Source organism: Myotis davidii, unplaced genomic scaffold (assembly GCF_000327345.1).
Source record: "Myotis davidii unplaced genomic scaffold, ASM32734v1 scaffold292, whole genome shotgun sequence".
NCBI lineage: Eukaryota > Metazoa > Chordata > Mammalia > Chiroptera > Vespertilionidae > Myotis > Myotis davidii.
In genome coordinates, this window is record NW_006285042.1 from 151,454 (window position 1) to 164,044 (window position 12,591).

At 40.5% G+C, this 12,591-nt stretch overlaps 2 protein-coding genes across 2 annotated transcripts in view; one reads left to right on the plus strand and one right to left on the minus strand.

Annotated features, from left to right (window-relative positions):
- The first annotated feature begins 1,536 nt into the window (after positions 1-1,536).
- WDR5B (WD repeat domain 5B) lies at positions 1,537-3,174 on the plus strand. Its single transcript, XM_006755324.2, has 2 exons — positions 1,537-1,949; positions 2,041-3,174. Exon 2 carries the CDS (start codon positions 2,114-2,116, stop codon positions 3,101-3,103), a length of 990 nt encoding a protein of 329 aa, XP_006755387.1. The 5' UTR covers positions 1,537-1,949; positions 2,041-2,113; the 3' UTR covers positions 3,104-3,174.
- Positions 3,175-6,020: 2,846 nt separating this feature from the next.
- The window catches only part of FAM162A (family with sequence similarity 162 member A), a 15,112-nt gene continuing 8,541 nt past the window's right edge, over positions 6,021-12,591 (minus strand). The window contains exons 4-5 of the mRNA XM_015558475.1: positions 8,884-8,992; positions 6,021-6,290 (exon numbers count right to left, since the gene is read on the minus strand). Coding sequence (XP_015413961.1) covers positions 6,198-6,290; positions 8,884-8,992 — 202 coding nt within the window. The 3' untranslated portion in view covers positions 6,021-6,197. The remainder of the gene's footprint in view (positions 6,291-8,883; positions 8,993-12,591) is intronic.

Sequence of the window (12,591 nt, forward strand, 5' to 3'; positions counted from 1 at the left end):
GCTCTCTTTTTTTATATAATTTTCAAACTATTTTTTTATTGATTTCAGAGAGGAAGGGAGAAGGACAGTTAGAAACATCATGAGAGAGAATCACTGATCAGCTGCCTCCTGCATGCCCCCCACTGGGGAGCTAGCTTGCAACCCAGGCATGTGCCCCTGGCTGAAATCGAACCTGGGGCCCTTCAGTCCGCAGGCTGATGCTCCATCCACCAAGCCACGCCAGCGAGGGCAAATGTTTTAATTCTTGATTGACAGAAAACATGAAGGATATTTGCCTCCTGACTTCAACTTATGGGGAAAACCATTTAAAACAGAACACTTGCTGACTCTCTGGGCACTTTTTATTGAGCAATTCAAGGACTGAAGAAATTACCAATTTTTGGGGGGTGGGGGGTAACCTATTTTTGTTTAAAGAGAGTAATTACATCTGAAAAACATGTATCGTTCAGGTAATACTTTCACAGCCATTACTCATTTCTTAAAACTGGGGTAAACTCTCTAAAGTCTAATTAGAAGTAACCATACACATTTCTTACCCCATTCCATCAACTTCTTTGTCCCTTTTCTGTCTCAAGCACCTATGCAGATAGGAACTTTCCTTCATTTTCTTTGGAAGCTTAATTTGGAAGTTTACCCCAGCACTACCAGATCATGCTCTTGGAGCATTGACGTTTCAAGGCCCCTAACACCTATTCTTTTATCCTTTTCTAAACATTTAGGGGAAACTTCATTATTTTTATTGATTGATTTCAGAGAAAGAGGGAGGGGGAGGAGGAGAGAGACATCAATTTGTTGTTCCACTTACATTGGTTCTTTTTTTTTCTTTTTTATTATTTTTAAAATATATTTTTATTGATTTCAGAGAGGAAGGGCAAGAAACATCCAAGATCAGAGAGAATCATTCATGATTGGCTGTTCTCCTACCCCAACCCCTTACTGGGTATTGAGCCCACAGCCCGCCTTGACCGGGAATCCAACCGGACCTCCTAGTTCCTAGGTCCACGCTCAACCACCAGGACACACAGGCCAGCGGTTGATTCCTGTTATGTGCAGTGACCGGGCTCGACCTGTCACCTTGGTGCATAGGGATGACGCTCTAACCGACTGAGCAATCCGGCCATGGCTTTTAGGGAAAACTTTAAAACCAGAAGTCGCTTCGCTCCCCTAGCCTATTTGCAGCCTTGCTGTATACAAGACTTAGCTACATTCACAAACGCGCACTGTCTGGGCAGCTCACGTCCCAACTGTGGGCTTAGCCCTGCGGCTAAACGCGGAAAATGCAGTCCTTTCTTGTGACACGGTTTGCAAAAAGAAACAAATCTTTTCTGACATATTCACCGCTTTCCACTCTAGCCGGTCAGGTCTGGAACAATCCCGGCCCCAGGGTAAGGAAGATATTGCGCATTTCCGTGTAGAGGCGGAGGCGAAGACCGGAAGAAAACCGCTTCCATTTTTGCGCAAGCGCACGAAGGCTTCCCCCATTGGTCACCTTGACTTGGAAGTAGGTGGCTCCCTCTGCGCATGCGCTTAGCGTCCGGCCGGCTGTTTTAGCGATTGACGCGGCGGTGATGACCCGTTTGTATCTGCAGAATGCAGTCGGCAGGCCGGGCCTCGAATAACGGCGATTACGCAGGTTTTCTCTTAGCTTCTGAAATCTGTCTAAAGCGGTGATGCATTCATGCTAAAGTACCTAAACTGCCAGACTGGTAGGGTTGCTCAGTGTTCTCAAACCTGTCGGACTGGGGGAGGGGCCGTGAACTATAGTTTGTATAGAGATTTCCCTGCGCCCTGCCCCGCCCCGCTTTGGACGCCTGAGTACGTTCACAAAATACCCAACATTAATACCTTACTTGCTGACTGCGCATGGGACTTTTTAATAATATTTCTCAAGTATTTGTTTACAGAAGGAAGCGAGGAGAAACTGAAGCGGTGCAAGCCATGTGTATATGGTAATTAAAAGATGGTCCAGAAATTATCATTAAAGACCGTTTATATTTTAGTCTAATAATCTAATGTTTTAATCTTCATTTTGCTGGGCAGAAAATCAAAATACTGGGCTGCCTGGTTCTGGGCCGGACGCTGAGCCAACCTAGTGACTTGGAGCTTCGAAGCCATGGCAACAAAGGAATCAGATGCCAAAGCACAGTCAGCCCTCACCTCATCAGCCAATCAGAGCAAACAAGCCTATGAAAAACCAAACTATGCTCTCAGATGTACTCTTGTGGGACATATGGAAGCTGTATCATCAGTTAAGTTTAGTCCTAATGGAGAGTGGCTAGCAAGTTCTTCTGCTGACAAAGTAATTATAATTTGGGGAGCCTATGATGGAAAAAAGGAGAAAATTCTTCATGGTCACAGTCTGGAAATATCAGATGTTGACTGGTCATCAGATTCCAGTCGTCTTGTTTCTGCCTCAGATGACAAAACTCTCAAGATTTGGGATGTGAGATCAGGAAAATGTTTGAAAACACTGAAGGGGCACAGTCATTATGTGTTTTGCTGTAATTTTAATCCACCATCCAACCTCATAATTTCAGGATCTTTTGATGAGAGTGTGAAAATATGGGAGGTGAAAACAGGCAAGTGTCTCAAGACTTTGTCTGCTCATTCTGATCCAGTTTCTGCTGTTCATTTTAGTTGTAATGGGTCCTTGATAGCATCAGGTAGTTATGATGGCATCTGTAGAATCTGGGATGCTGCATCAGGTCAGTGTTTAAAAACACTTGTTGATGATGATAACCCTCCCGTCTCTTTTGTAAAATTTTCTCCAAATGGTAAATACATTCTCATCGCAACTTTGGATAATACTCTTAAACTATGGGATTATAGCAGAGGCAGATGCCTGAAGACATACACTGGTCATAAAAATGAGAAATACTGCATATTTGCCAATTTTTCAGTTACTGGTGGGAAGTGGATTGTGTCTGGTTCAGAGGATAACCTAGTTTACATTTGGAACCTTCAGACTAAAGAGATTGTACAGAAATTACAAGGTCACACAGATGTCGTCATCTCAGCAGCTTGTCATCCTACAGAAAACATCATTGCATCAGCAGCATTAGGAAATGACAAAACAATTAAACTGTGGAAAAGTAACTACTAAACCCTTTAGAAATCAAGTAGTAGAGCCAAGTTGGCAAAAAGTTGTATATTTTAAAAGATGATTTCTCTTAATTTTGGCATGGTTTTGTATTTCTTAACATTGTCTTGAATTATATAAGATTTTAAGACATACAACCTACATTTTCAAAGCAAGACAATTGGAATAGCAAGTCTAGAACCCAGGGCTTCTGACTCTTAATCTTGAAGTTTATTAATCTCTTGTGTCTGTCATTGAATAGATTTCCATTCTATTCTTCTCTATGACTATTTAAAGGATTGGTATATTTGAGGAATATTTAGAAGATTCACAAGACAATGATTAATTAAATGAAGAGAGCAAAGGAGTTTGGAATAACTCCAAGGTTTTTGGTTTGGGAGATCAGATGAATAAGAGCTTAGGCCTGGGATGGTGGTGGATTAGAGATGTGTGTCAGGCACCACTCACACTAAGTGCAATTCCTGTATAGTGATAGCCTACCAAATGGGACATGAAATAGTCTATGGAATCAAGTCTTTAATTGGGAAAAAGAAGTCATGGTTAGGTTTTTTCTGAGAGTGTAAAACATTATAAATGGTATTTTACTGAAGGACCCCTAGATGGCTTGTCAGGTTGTGCCCTCTCATGATTTTCAAACAAGCTAAATGTTGGAGTGGTGAGGCCGCTCTCTTTCATTATGTGACTGACTCACTAGTTCCTATCCATGCTTCAAACTTAGTTCAGAAATCAGTATTTTGTGGAGCCATCACTGCCTGCCTGACTCCAACCAGTTGGCAGCTGAGTTAGATTTTATTGCTATTTCTTTTTTTTAAAAGAAAGCATTTTTATTTTTTAAAAAAAATATATATTTGATTTCAGAGAGGAAGGGGGAAGAGATAGAAACATCAATGATAAGAGAGAACCACTGATCAGCTGCCTCCTGCACGCCCACTACTGGGGATGGAGCAACCGAGTCATGTGCCCTTGACCAGAATTGAACCCCAGGACCCTTCAGTTCAAAGCTGATGCTCTATCCACTGAGCTAAACCAGTTAGGGCTATTGCTATTTCTATCGTTTCTGTTATTAAAGTTCAAAATATATCACTTATCAATTTGTATTGTAATGGTTTCATAGGCCATGTTTCCCATATATTATGTGTTCTGTGGAGACAAGAAATATGTTATGCTATTGGACTTTGTATTCTGTTTTTGTATATAGAAGGGACTCAAGTGATGTTTGATGAATGACAATGAATTATATCACCAGCACTTCATTCCTTGCCTGCTTTCACTAAATTTTTGGAATCAATTCCCCATACTATTATTTTTGTTGTATCTGAGTATAATCTCACACAAGGCTTATATAAAATATAAAGTGGAAAATGGTTTCTGCCCACTATCTAGGGACATGGTAAACATGAAAAAAAAATCTAGAAATTAAGCAAAAGATAGTACAACAGTAATTAAATTGAAAGTATCAAGAGCAAAACTGTCTTTTGTGTTCTACAGTATTTTATACTACTGCTCACTAAATCTGAATTGCTTGACAAGTTCTGAAAAACATAAGATATTAAAAGTTACTAGTAGGGTATGACTGCTGAGAAGTTAGCATGTGAGGGTACTGGGAGAAGTGAGATTAGATAGGGGTAGGTCGGAAATTCTGGCCAAGAAATTTGTATTTAATCCATAAGGAGGTAGTCACTATAAGTTACTGAACAGGTGAATGACACAAAATGAGAAAAGATTGTGTGTATTCTTGCTGCATATGTGAGCTTGGTTTAAGAAAACATTTTTATTACAATAAAACTCCAAGATACAACACTTTAAAATGCTACTTTAGAAATTAAAAATGGTATTGTTTTATGAAGAAAGATTACTTATTTTTAAAAGAAGTACATTAAAATTTACCCATATTTAGAACATTGGTTTAGGTAAGATGTAACATAAATGTTTCAAAATAAACTAATCTAAAATGTGTAAGGAACAGTGCTTTTTGATAGTAAATTTTCAAGTGATAAAAATCAAAGAATTTGGTATCTAAAAAGAAGCTATGGTCAAATTACTACAAAATAAAATTTATAGACAAACATCATTAACATCAGATAGTTATAAAGCTCTAGGTAGACTGGTGTATTACATTTTATTAAGCCAAGTTCCCAAACAGCTGCATTTTAATCTGCTATAACCCTCTTAGGAGACCTAGCAGATTGAGATGGCTGTGAGGACTTGTCATCCACTATTATTTGTGAGAGAATAAATGACTATTTAAAATAGAAACTAGCATCCTTACCTAAATATGAGACAGCTTGGCATACCGGTCAAAGTGAGATATATACCAGGTGCAAATGCAACACTAATAAGAAAATGCAGTTGATAGACTTTCATAATTGAGAAGTTTAGTGTAAAGGCAGCAGGACAAGGACCAGTTAGGAATTCTAAGCCATGGAGCAGAAGAGGTGACTGCTGGTCCCAAGCAATTCAATGATGCTGGGATTTCAAAGTCCTTAGAAACTTGTGGCAAGATCATTATCATCACCTTGCTAGGACATTTTCAAGGACTGTGCTAAAAGCGTCTATGCCAGCACACCCGAGAATGGCAAAGTGTGTTCTGTCTGCTTTCCAGGGCTCTGAGAAGAACCATGGCACTTGAGGAGGTTAGCTCTCTAAGATGCCCTTGGGCAGTATTCTCAGCTGGCCTTCTTTCTCCAGAAAGGAATACAAATAAGAGAGAGAGAGAGAGAGAGAGAGAGGGAGAGAGAGAGAGATGCAGAAAAAGAAGCATTTTGACTTCTGAGGAGAGGTCACTTTGGTAATGGGAAGTAAAGTAAGATATGGAACCTGACTCTAAAGAGTTAATATTTAAGTCAAAATAAGTTGTCTCATTTTTCATTTAATCAAAAAAGTTGAGAGGACGCATTTAACCTGGATCAAAGCTGTGAAATTAGACAAGTCATTTAAGAAAATTTATTTGTACCTCTAGAGCAGAAATAGGGAAATGGTATGTTTGTACAAACCATAACTTTTATGAAATGGATCCTCATACCACATTCTTTTAAGACAGGCTTGTTGCTGACACATTATTCCTGGGTTTTCAAAATCTAGCCAACATGAATACCTCTCACTCTGTTTTGGCTTTCATAGCTGCTTCCTCTCTCAGACGAGCTTTCTTTTCTAAGTTCAGGCTTGTTAAAGACTCGTGTCTTTTGACAGCCTAAAATGAAACAAATTTGAACAAGAAGTTATTTATGCCCGTTTGTGAATGACGTCACCGATAGCAGCAGGTTAGCCATGGTGCAAGAGCACAAGAACGGAATGGTCGGGAGCATGCACACAGGGCACAGCCGTCCCTTCCATGTGACTTCGCTTCCTCTACCGCTTCCCAGTCCATCAGTCCATTCATTCAAGCACTTCTCTCCCTTCTGCCTCATTCTTTAGATCTTCTTGTCTCTCTTCTCTTACAATTTGTTCCTTAGTCTTTCCCTTTTCCCTCCCTTTAGTTTTAAATATGTTCTCATTTTTATCCCTTTTTTCTCTTTTTACTTTTTTTTGTTGCTACCATTTTTTTCCTTCTCCAACTCATTTGTATTCTTTCATACCAAAAACCATTCAGCTTTGGGGATCCCAGACTTTAGCAAATATTATCACTGATGACTTCCAGCAGCTTCTATCCTAAAACTCCATCCTTAAAGAGCAAACAGCAGTGGGGGAGAGGCAACCATCCTCTTCCCTTGCTTCCCTCCTTGTGACCTGTTACATTATATGTGAAGCTTATATGAACAGACCAGCTTCAAAATTTTTATACCAAGTAAGTGATACTACCACCATATAAGGTAGTATTTTCTGTGTCATTTCACATATAAAGAGTTCTAGAAACCCCTATGTCCTGTTCACCTGCTTCTGCAGATTTCAGTCAGAACTAAGCATGAGAGGTCAAAGAGGGAGACAGAAGAAAAACTGAAGCGGGGCAGGAAGAGTTGTCAAAAGAACTTCACCCAGGTCTGCACACTGCCCTTCTTGCTCCCAGAACATCAGCCTAACAGTATTTAACATTCCAAGACTAAAGAGAGCTGGAAGTTCTTTCCCTTTTACTCTAGCCAGTGGTCGGCAAACTCATTAGTCAACAGAGCCAAATATCAATAGTACAACGATTGAAATTTCTTTTGAGAGTCAACTTTTTTAAACTTAAACTATATAGGTAGGTACATTGTTATTAACTTAATTAGGGTACTCCTAAGGCTTAGGAAGAGCCAGACTCAAGGGGCCAAAGAGCCACATGTGGCTTGCGAGCTGCAGTTTGTCGACCATGGCTCTAGCCAGGGGTGGGCAAACTTTTTGACTCGAGGGCCACAATGGGTTCTTAAACTGGACCGGAGGGCCAGAACAAAAGCATGGATGGAATGTTTGTGTGAACTAATATAAATTCAAAGTAAACATCATTACATAAAAGGGTACGGTCTTTTTTTTTTTTAGTTTTATTCATTTCAAACGGGCCGGATCCGGGCCGGATCCGGCCCGCGGGCCATAGTTTGCCCACGGCTGCTCTAGACTCTTGGGAGAAGGAGGTCAGTTACCACTGGGTTTGTAGAAAAACTCTCTTAATATCTGATAATAGATACAAGACATCCATTTCCACATGTAAACTGTGAAACAGAATTAGACACAGTATTAAAATAAGGGCTTAACCAGTTCTGCTGCATATAAAACTATATTTTAATCACAGGATAGTATAGTATAAAGTTTGATGATTTGCATACTTGGCTCTCAATTTTTATCTTCTTACTAGTATTAGCTATGTGACTTTGGGAAAATTATTTAACACCTTTTAAGCTTCATGTTCTTCTATAAAATACAGATAGCAAGAGAACCTACCTCTTAGGGTTATTGTGGTAAATAAATGAGTTTAACAATGCCTGTGATATTATAAGCACTCAATAAGTGGGAGCAAATTTTTTATTATTGTCTGAAGTTTTACATATGTCTCCCTTTTCCCAAATTGACCACCCGCCTCCATTCCCACTCAGGGCAAGCCCCCACTGCCCCAGTATCTGTGTCCAGATCCACTCCCCTACCATTTGTCTCTAGATCTATTCTTGTTCATCAAATTATGTTGATCATTATATCAGTGGGAGCAATTTTAATATCACCTCAATTAGGTCTAGGTTCAAATTGTGGCTCTGCCATTAGGCAGATGCATGACCTTCCTAAGCTATATTTTCTCAGCTGGAAATTAGGTCCTAATAATAGTACCAATCTTGCAGTGTTGTGAAGTTCAAATGAGACAACAGCAAAGTATTCAATTAGTGATTGCTATTAATAATTATCTATGTTAAAATAAAAATTTATGGGCTTGAATTCCTATGTACTGCTTAGGAGCTATGGTCTTCAGATATATGACCAGCTTGGCTGAGCTTGAAGTAGAGAAGTGTGATAAGATTGCTCATCAGGATTAAGGCAGTTAGGAGGAGGATAAATAAACCCATGTACTAAGAGTGCTTTATAGACATGCACAGAGCTATCATTAAATCTGCCAGTGTCATATTTCTTGTTTCACATTATTTATGAATCTGGGGATTGATGAATACTTTTTACTTTACAGAAAAATAACTTAGTCCTTCCCCCTGCCAAAGTTAGGATTTGCTATTTATCCCCAGTCATGATCCTAGGTTTGGCCCTATTATATCTTTGTTTCTTATAATTTCTTGTGTAAAAGCAGCCTCTTCTTCTCAAGAGAATAAATATGGGAGTCAATCCCTGATTTCCTATCGGCCCTTTGTGGAAAACAGACATAGGAAGTCCCCTCTTACCTGCTTGCCCTCAATAACCATTAAGATGCCCCCTGCCACTGTCAGGGCAATCATTACGTAGCTGATCTTCACCCGGAGCTTGTTCTTTGCCGCATCGAGCATCTCAAACCTAGTAATACAATGAGATCATGAGAGAAAGTTAACTTTCTGAAGTTGCCAGCAGGATATAAAGCTTTGTGAACCACAAATCGGAAGTGCAGTGGTGCCTATAAATATGAAAAAGGAGATAGGGCCTGGGTATCTTGTAGGACTTTAGGGAGGATTGGGCATTTTCACAACTCACTTTATATTTTATATAAAGTGAGAGAGCACCAATTTACAGGAGAAAAAAAGGAGAGGGGTAAAGATAGGAAGTGAAGTCAGGAACAAAAAAGGGGAGGCATATGAATCTATGCTTGCTATGGTGTGCCCTGATTTTGGCTCTCAAGTTTCACATTCGTCATCAGTGCTAAAATTGGAATCAGTAGCTATTTCTCCTTGAGGTTCTCAAGAGGATATTATGTGATATAATGATTACCTGAACATCCTGACAGATACTATAATGAATCTCATAAGTTTCAACACAAAACACAATTCAGAAGGAAACAAACACAGGAGAGAGTTAATGTGCTTTTTATACCCAGATTTATGTTCTCTGCTTTGAACCAGGAACAGATTTAAGAATATCTCTAGATCAGAAGAAAGACCTTTAAGCAATACCCCCTTTATATATTTTTTAAAAAATATATTTTCATTGATTTCAGAGAGAGGGAGAGATAGAAACATCAATGATGACAGAGAATCAGTGGTTGGCTGCCTTCTGCACACCCCCGATTGTGGATCGGGCCTGGAAACCCCGATGTGCCCTGACTGGGAATGGAACCCTGACCTCCTGGTTCATGGGTTCAAACTCAACCACTGAGCAATATTGGCTGAACCTTGTTTATATTTTAACTGATGTTTTACTAAAATTGAGTGACAGTAAACCAGCTCTTCCTCAAGTGCTTCTTACCTGTCCACTGAATACAGATCCACGTGCCTTAACAGAAAGTTGAGGATTAGATTATTATTCTTGTGTGAAAGCTGAGAGACAAAACAAGAAAGTCTGAAGAAAAGGCCCTTTCACCTTGGTGATTCCGCAGGTGGGCAGTTCTATTACCTTGAATGTCTGGTAGAGCTTCAGGATAGGGCATGTGGAGTCCTAGTTGTCCCAGAATAAAGAACCGGGCTAGTCGGTAGGGTATAAATAGTAAGTGACTACTCTAGCTGATGGGATTGGAGTGCTAATTTTCTCCCCCACACTCATGTTTTGTTTTGTTTTTCCTTCTCATGTTTTTAACACAAATTACATTTGAAGTCAAAAGACACAAAGTACTTTAAAAATGCTTTGGTCTGCCTGCCTGTTGTGGCTCAATGGTTGAGCATCGACCCATGAGCTAAGAGGTCGCCAGTTCAATTTCTGGTCAAAACACATGCCCAATGGGGGTGTGCAGGAGGCAGCCAATCAATGTTTTTTCACATTGATGTTTCTTTCCCTCTTCCTTCCTCTCCCTCCCTTTCCCTTCCTCTCTCTCTAAAGATCAATAAAAAAGGTCTTTTAAAAAAAATGCCTGGGCCCTGGCTGGTATGGCTCAGTGGTAAAATGCTGGCTCATGCACTGAAGGGTGACAGGTTTGATTCCTGGTCAAGGCATGTATCTGGATTGCATGTTTGTTCTCCGGCCACAGTTGGGGCACGTGTGGGAGGCAACCAATCGATGTGACTCTCTTACATCGATATTTCTCTCTCTCCCCCTCCCTCCCTTCTACTCTCCCTAAAAATCAATAGAAAAAACATCCTTGGGTAAGGATTAACAACAACAAAAAATGCTTGGAAGGAGTTCCCTGAAAGCATATACACTGGGACCCAGTGAGGTGGCGATGGAGTCTCCAGGCATTGAAGCTGGGCCTGCAGGTGGGAGAAACCAGGGACAACTGCTAAGGACACTGACTTGCTCTATTAAGAGCATCTAAGAAGGAACTCCTACCATTTGCAACAGCATGGATGGAACTGGAGTGCATTATGTTAAGCGAAATAAGTCAGTCAGAGAAAGATAAATATCACATGATCTCACTCATTTGTGGAATATAATGAACAACATAAACTGATGGACAAAAACAGATCCAGAGACAGAGAAGCATCGATCAGACCATCCCCACCCCTTTCAAGTTAAAGCTGTCTCACAGGCCAAGTTAGTGCTCAGTGGGGGGATAGGGACATATATGTAATACTTTAATCAATAAAGAAAAAAAAAGCATCTAAGATCCCACCAACCCATGTTGACAATATTTTATGTAAATTGGTATTTCCAACTGATGTGCTGTGATCCTCATGAAAAGTGATATAGTTTACATTTGAGGAAACATTTAAAAAGTAAAATGCACATAAATAAGGCTGTGATATTACCCTCCATTCTATAGGGACCAATCCCAACGGGCAAGTTAAGCAGTGCCTGTTCAGAACTAAGAGCACAAGGATAAATGGTTGCCTGGGCTCAGAGAAAGGCCTTCTAGGGTGACTCACTAGGCAGTACTTGGGGCTTCAGGGGATCTGAGGGCCAGGGGCCTCCAAGGGAACTAAAGAAGGTGTTCCATAGCAAAGTCTATATAGCACCTATTAGAGCCACGGGTTTTTACCAGCTTGTTTTCTGCTGGGATTTTTAGGAAGAAATTGGGATAAGCAAGAAACTGAAGTCATTGATATTTCCCAGGAAAGCACACTGTCACTTGAGCAAAGAAGGACCAGGGATTTCCTGGAAGTCCATTCTCTCAGCAACTTTTATAGCTGAACAGAACCTGGATAATTTGGCATGCAGAAGCAGAGGGCTCTTTTTCAAAGCTGTTGTAAAGAGAAGGCAAATACTACTTATCGTCCTGGAAAAAGATACCCTAAATGAACCCCGATCTTTCACAATCATAACTTGAAATCAGAGACGAGAAGGTGCAGGAATAGTTTTCTGGCTAGAAGGGACTGTCTAGGAGCTTTGTCCCAAGTCCCTGTTTCTGAAGAGGATGATGCCCCAAGGGGGAGATGGCATCTATTTCTCATAATCTCTGTTGGCAAGATCCAACCAATCAGTGAAGTAATGGTTCTCAACTGGGGGTGATTTTGCCCCCAGGGGACACTGGCAATACCTATAGACGTTTTTATTTATTTATTTTTTATTTATTTCAGAGAAGAAGGGAGAGGGAGAGATAGAAACATCAGTGATGAGAGAGAACCAGCTGCCTCCTACATGACCCCCCCACTGGACATCGAGCCCACAACTCAGGCATGTGCTCTGACCAGGAATCCAACCTTGATCTCCTGGGTCACAGGTTGACGCTCAACCACTGAGCCATGCTGGTCGGGCTGGAGACATTTTTGATTGTCATTAATGAGTGCTACTGGCATATACAGGGTGAAGAGGACATGGATGCTGCTTAAATATCCTATAATACACAAGACAGCCCTCAACAACAAAATGTCAACAGTGCTGAGGACGTGTGTGGGAGACAACCAGTGGATCTCAATCTCTCTCTCTCTCTGTTCCCCTCACTCCCTCCTTTCCACTCTCTCTAACAAAGCAATGGAAAAAATATCCTCAGGTGAGGATTACACCTGAGAAACCCTGGGTTATAAGAATCCATACCCATCATCTACAGACTTTGAAAAAGTCCCAAGATCCCAAATTTGGTGGCAGAAGGCACT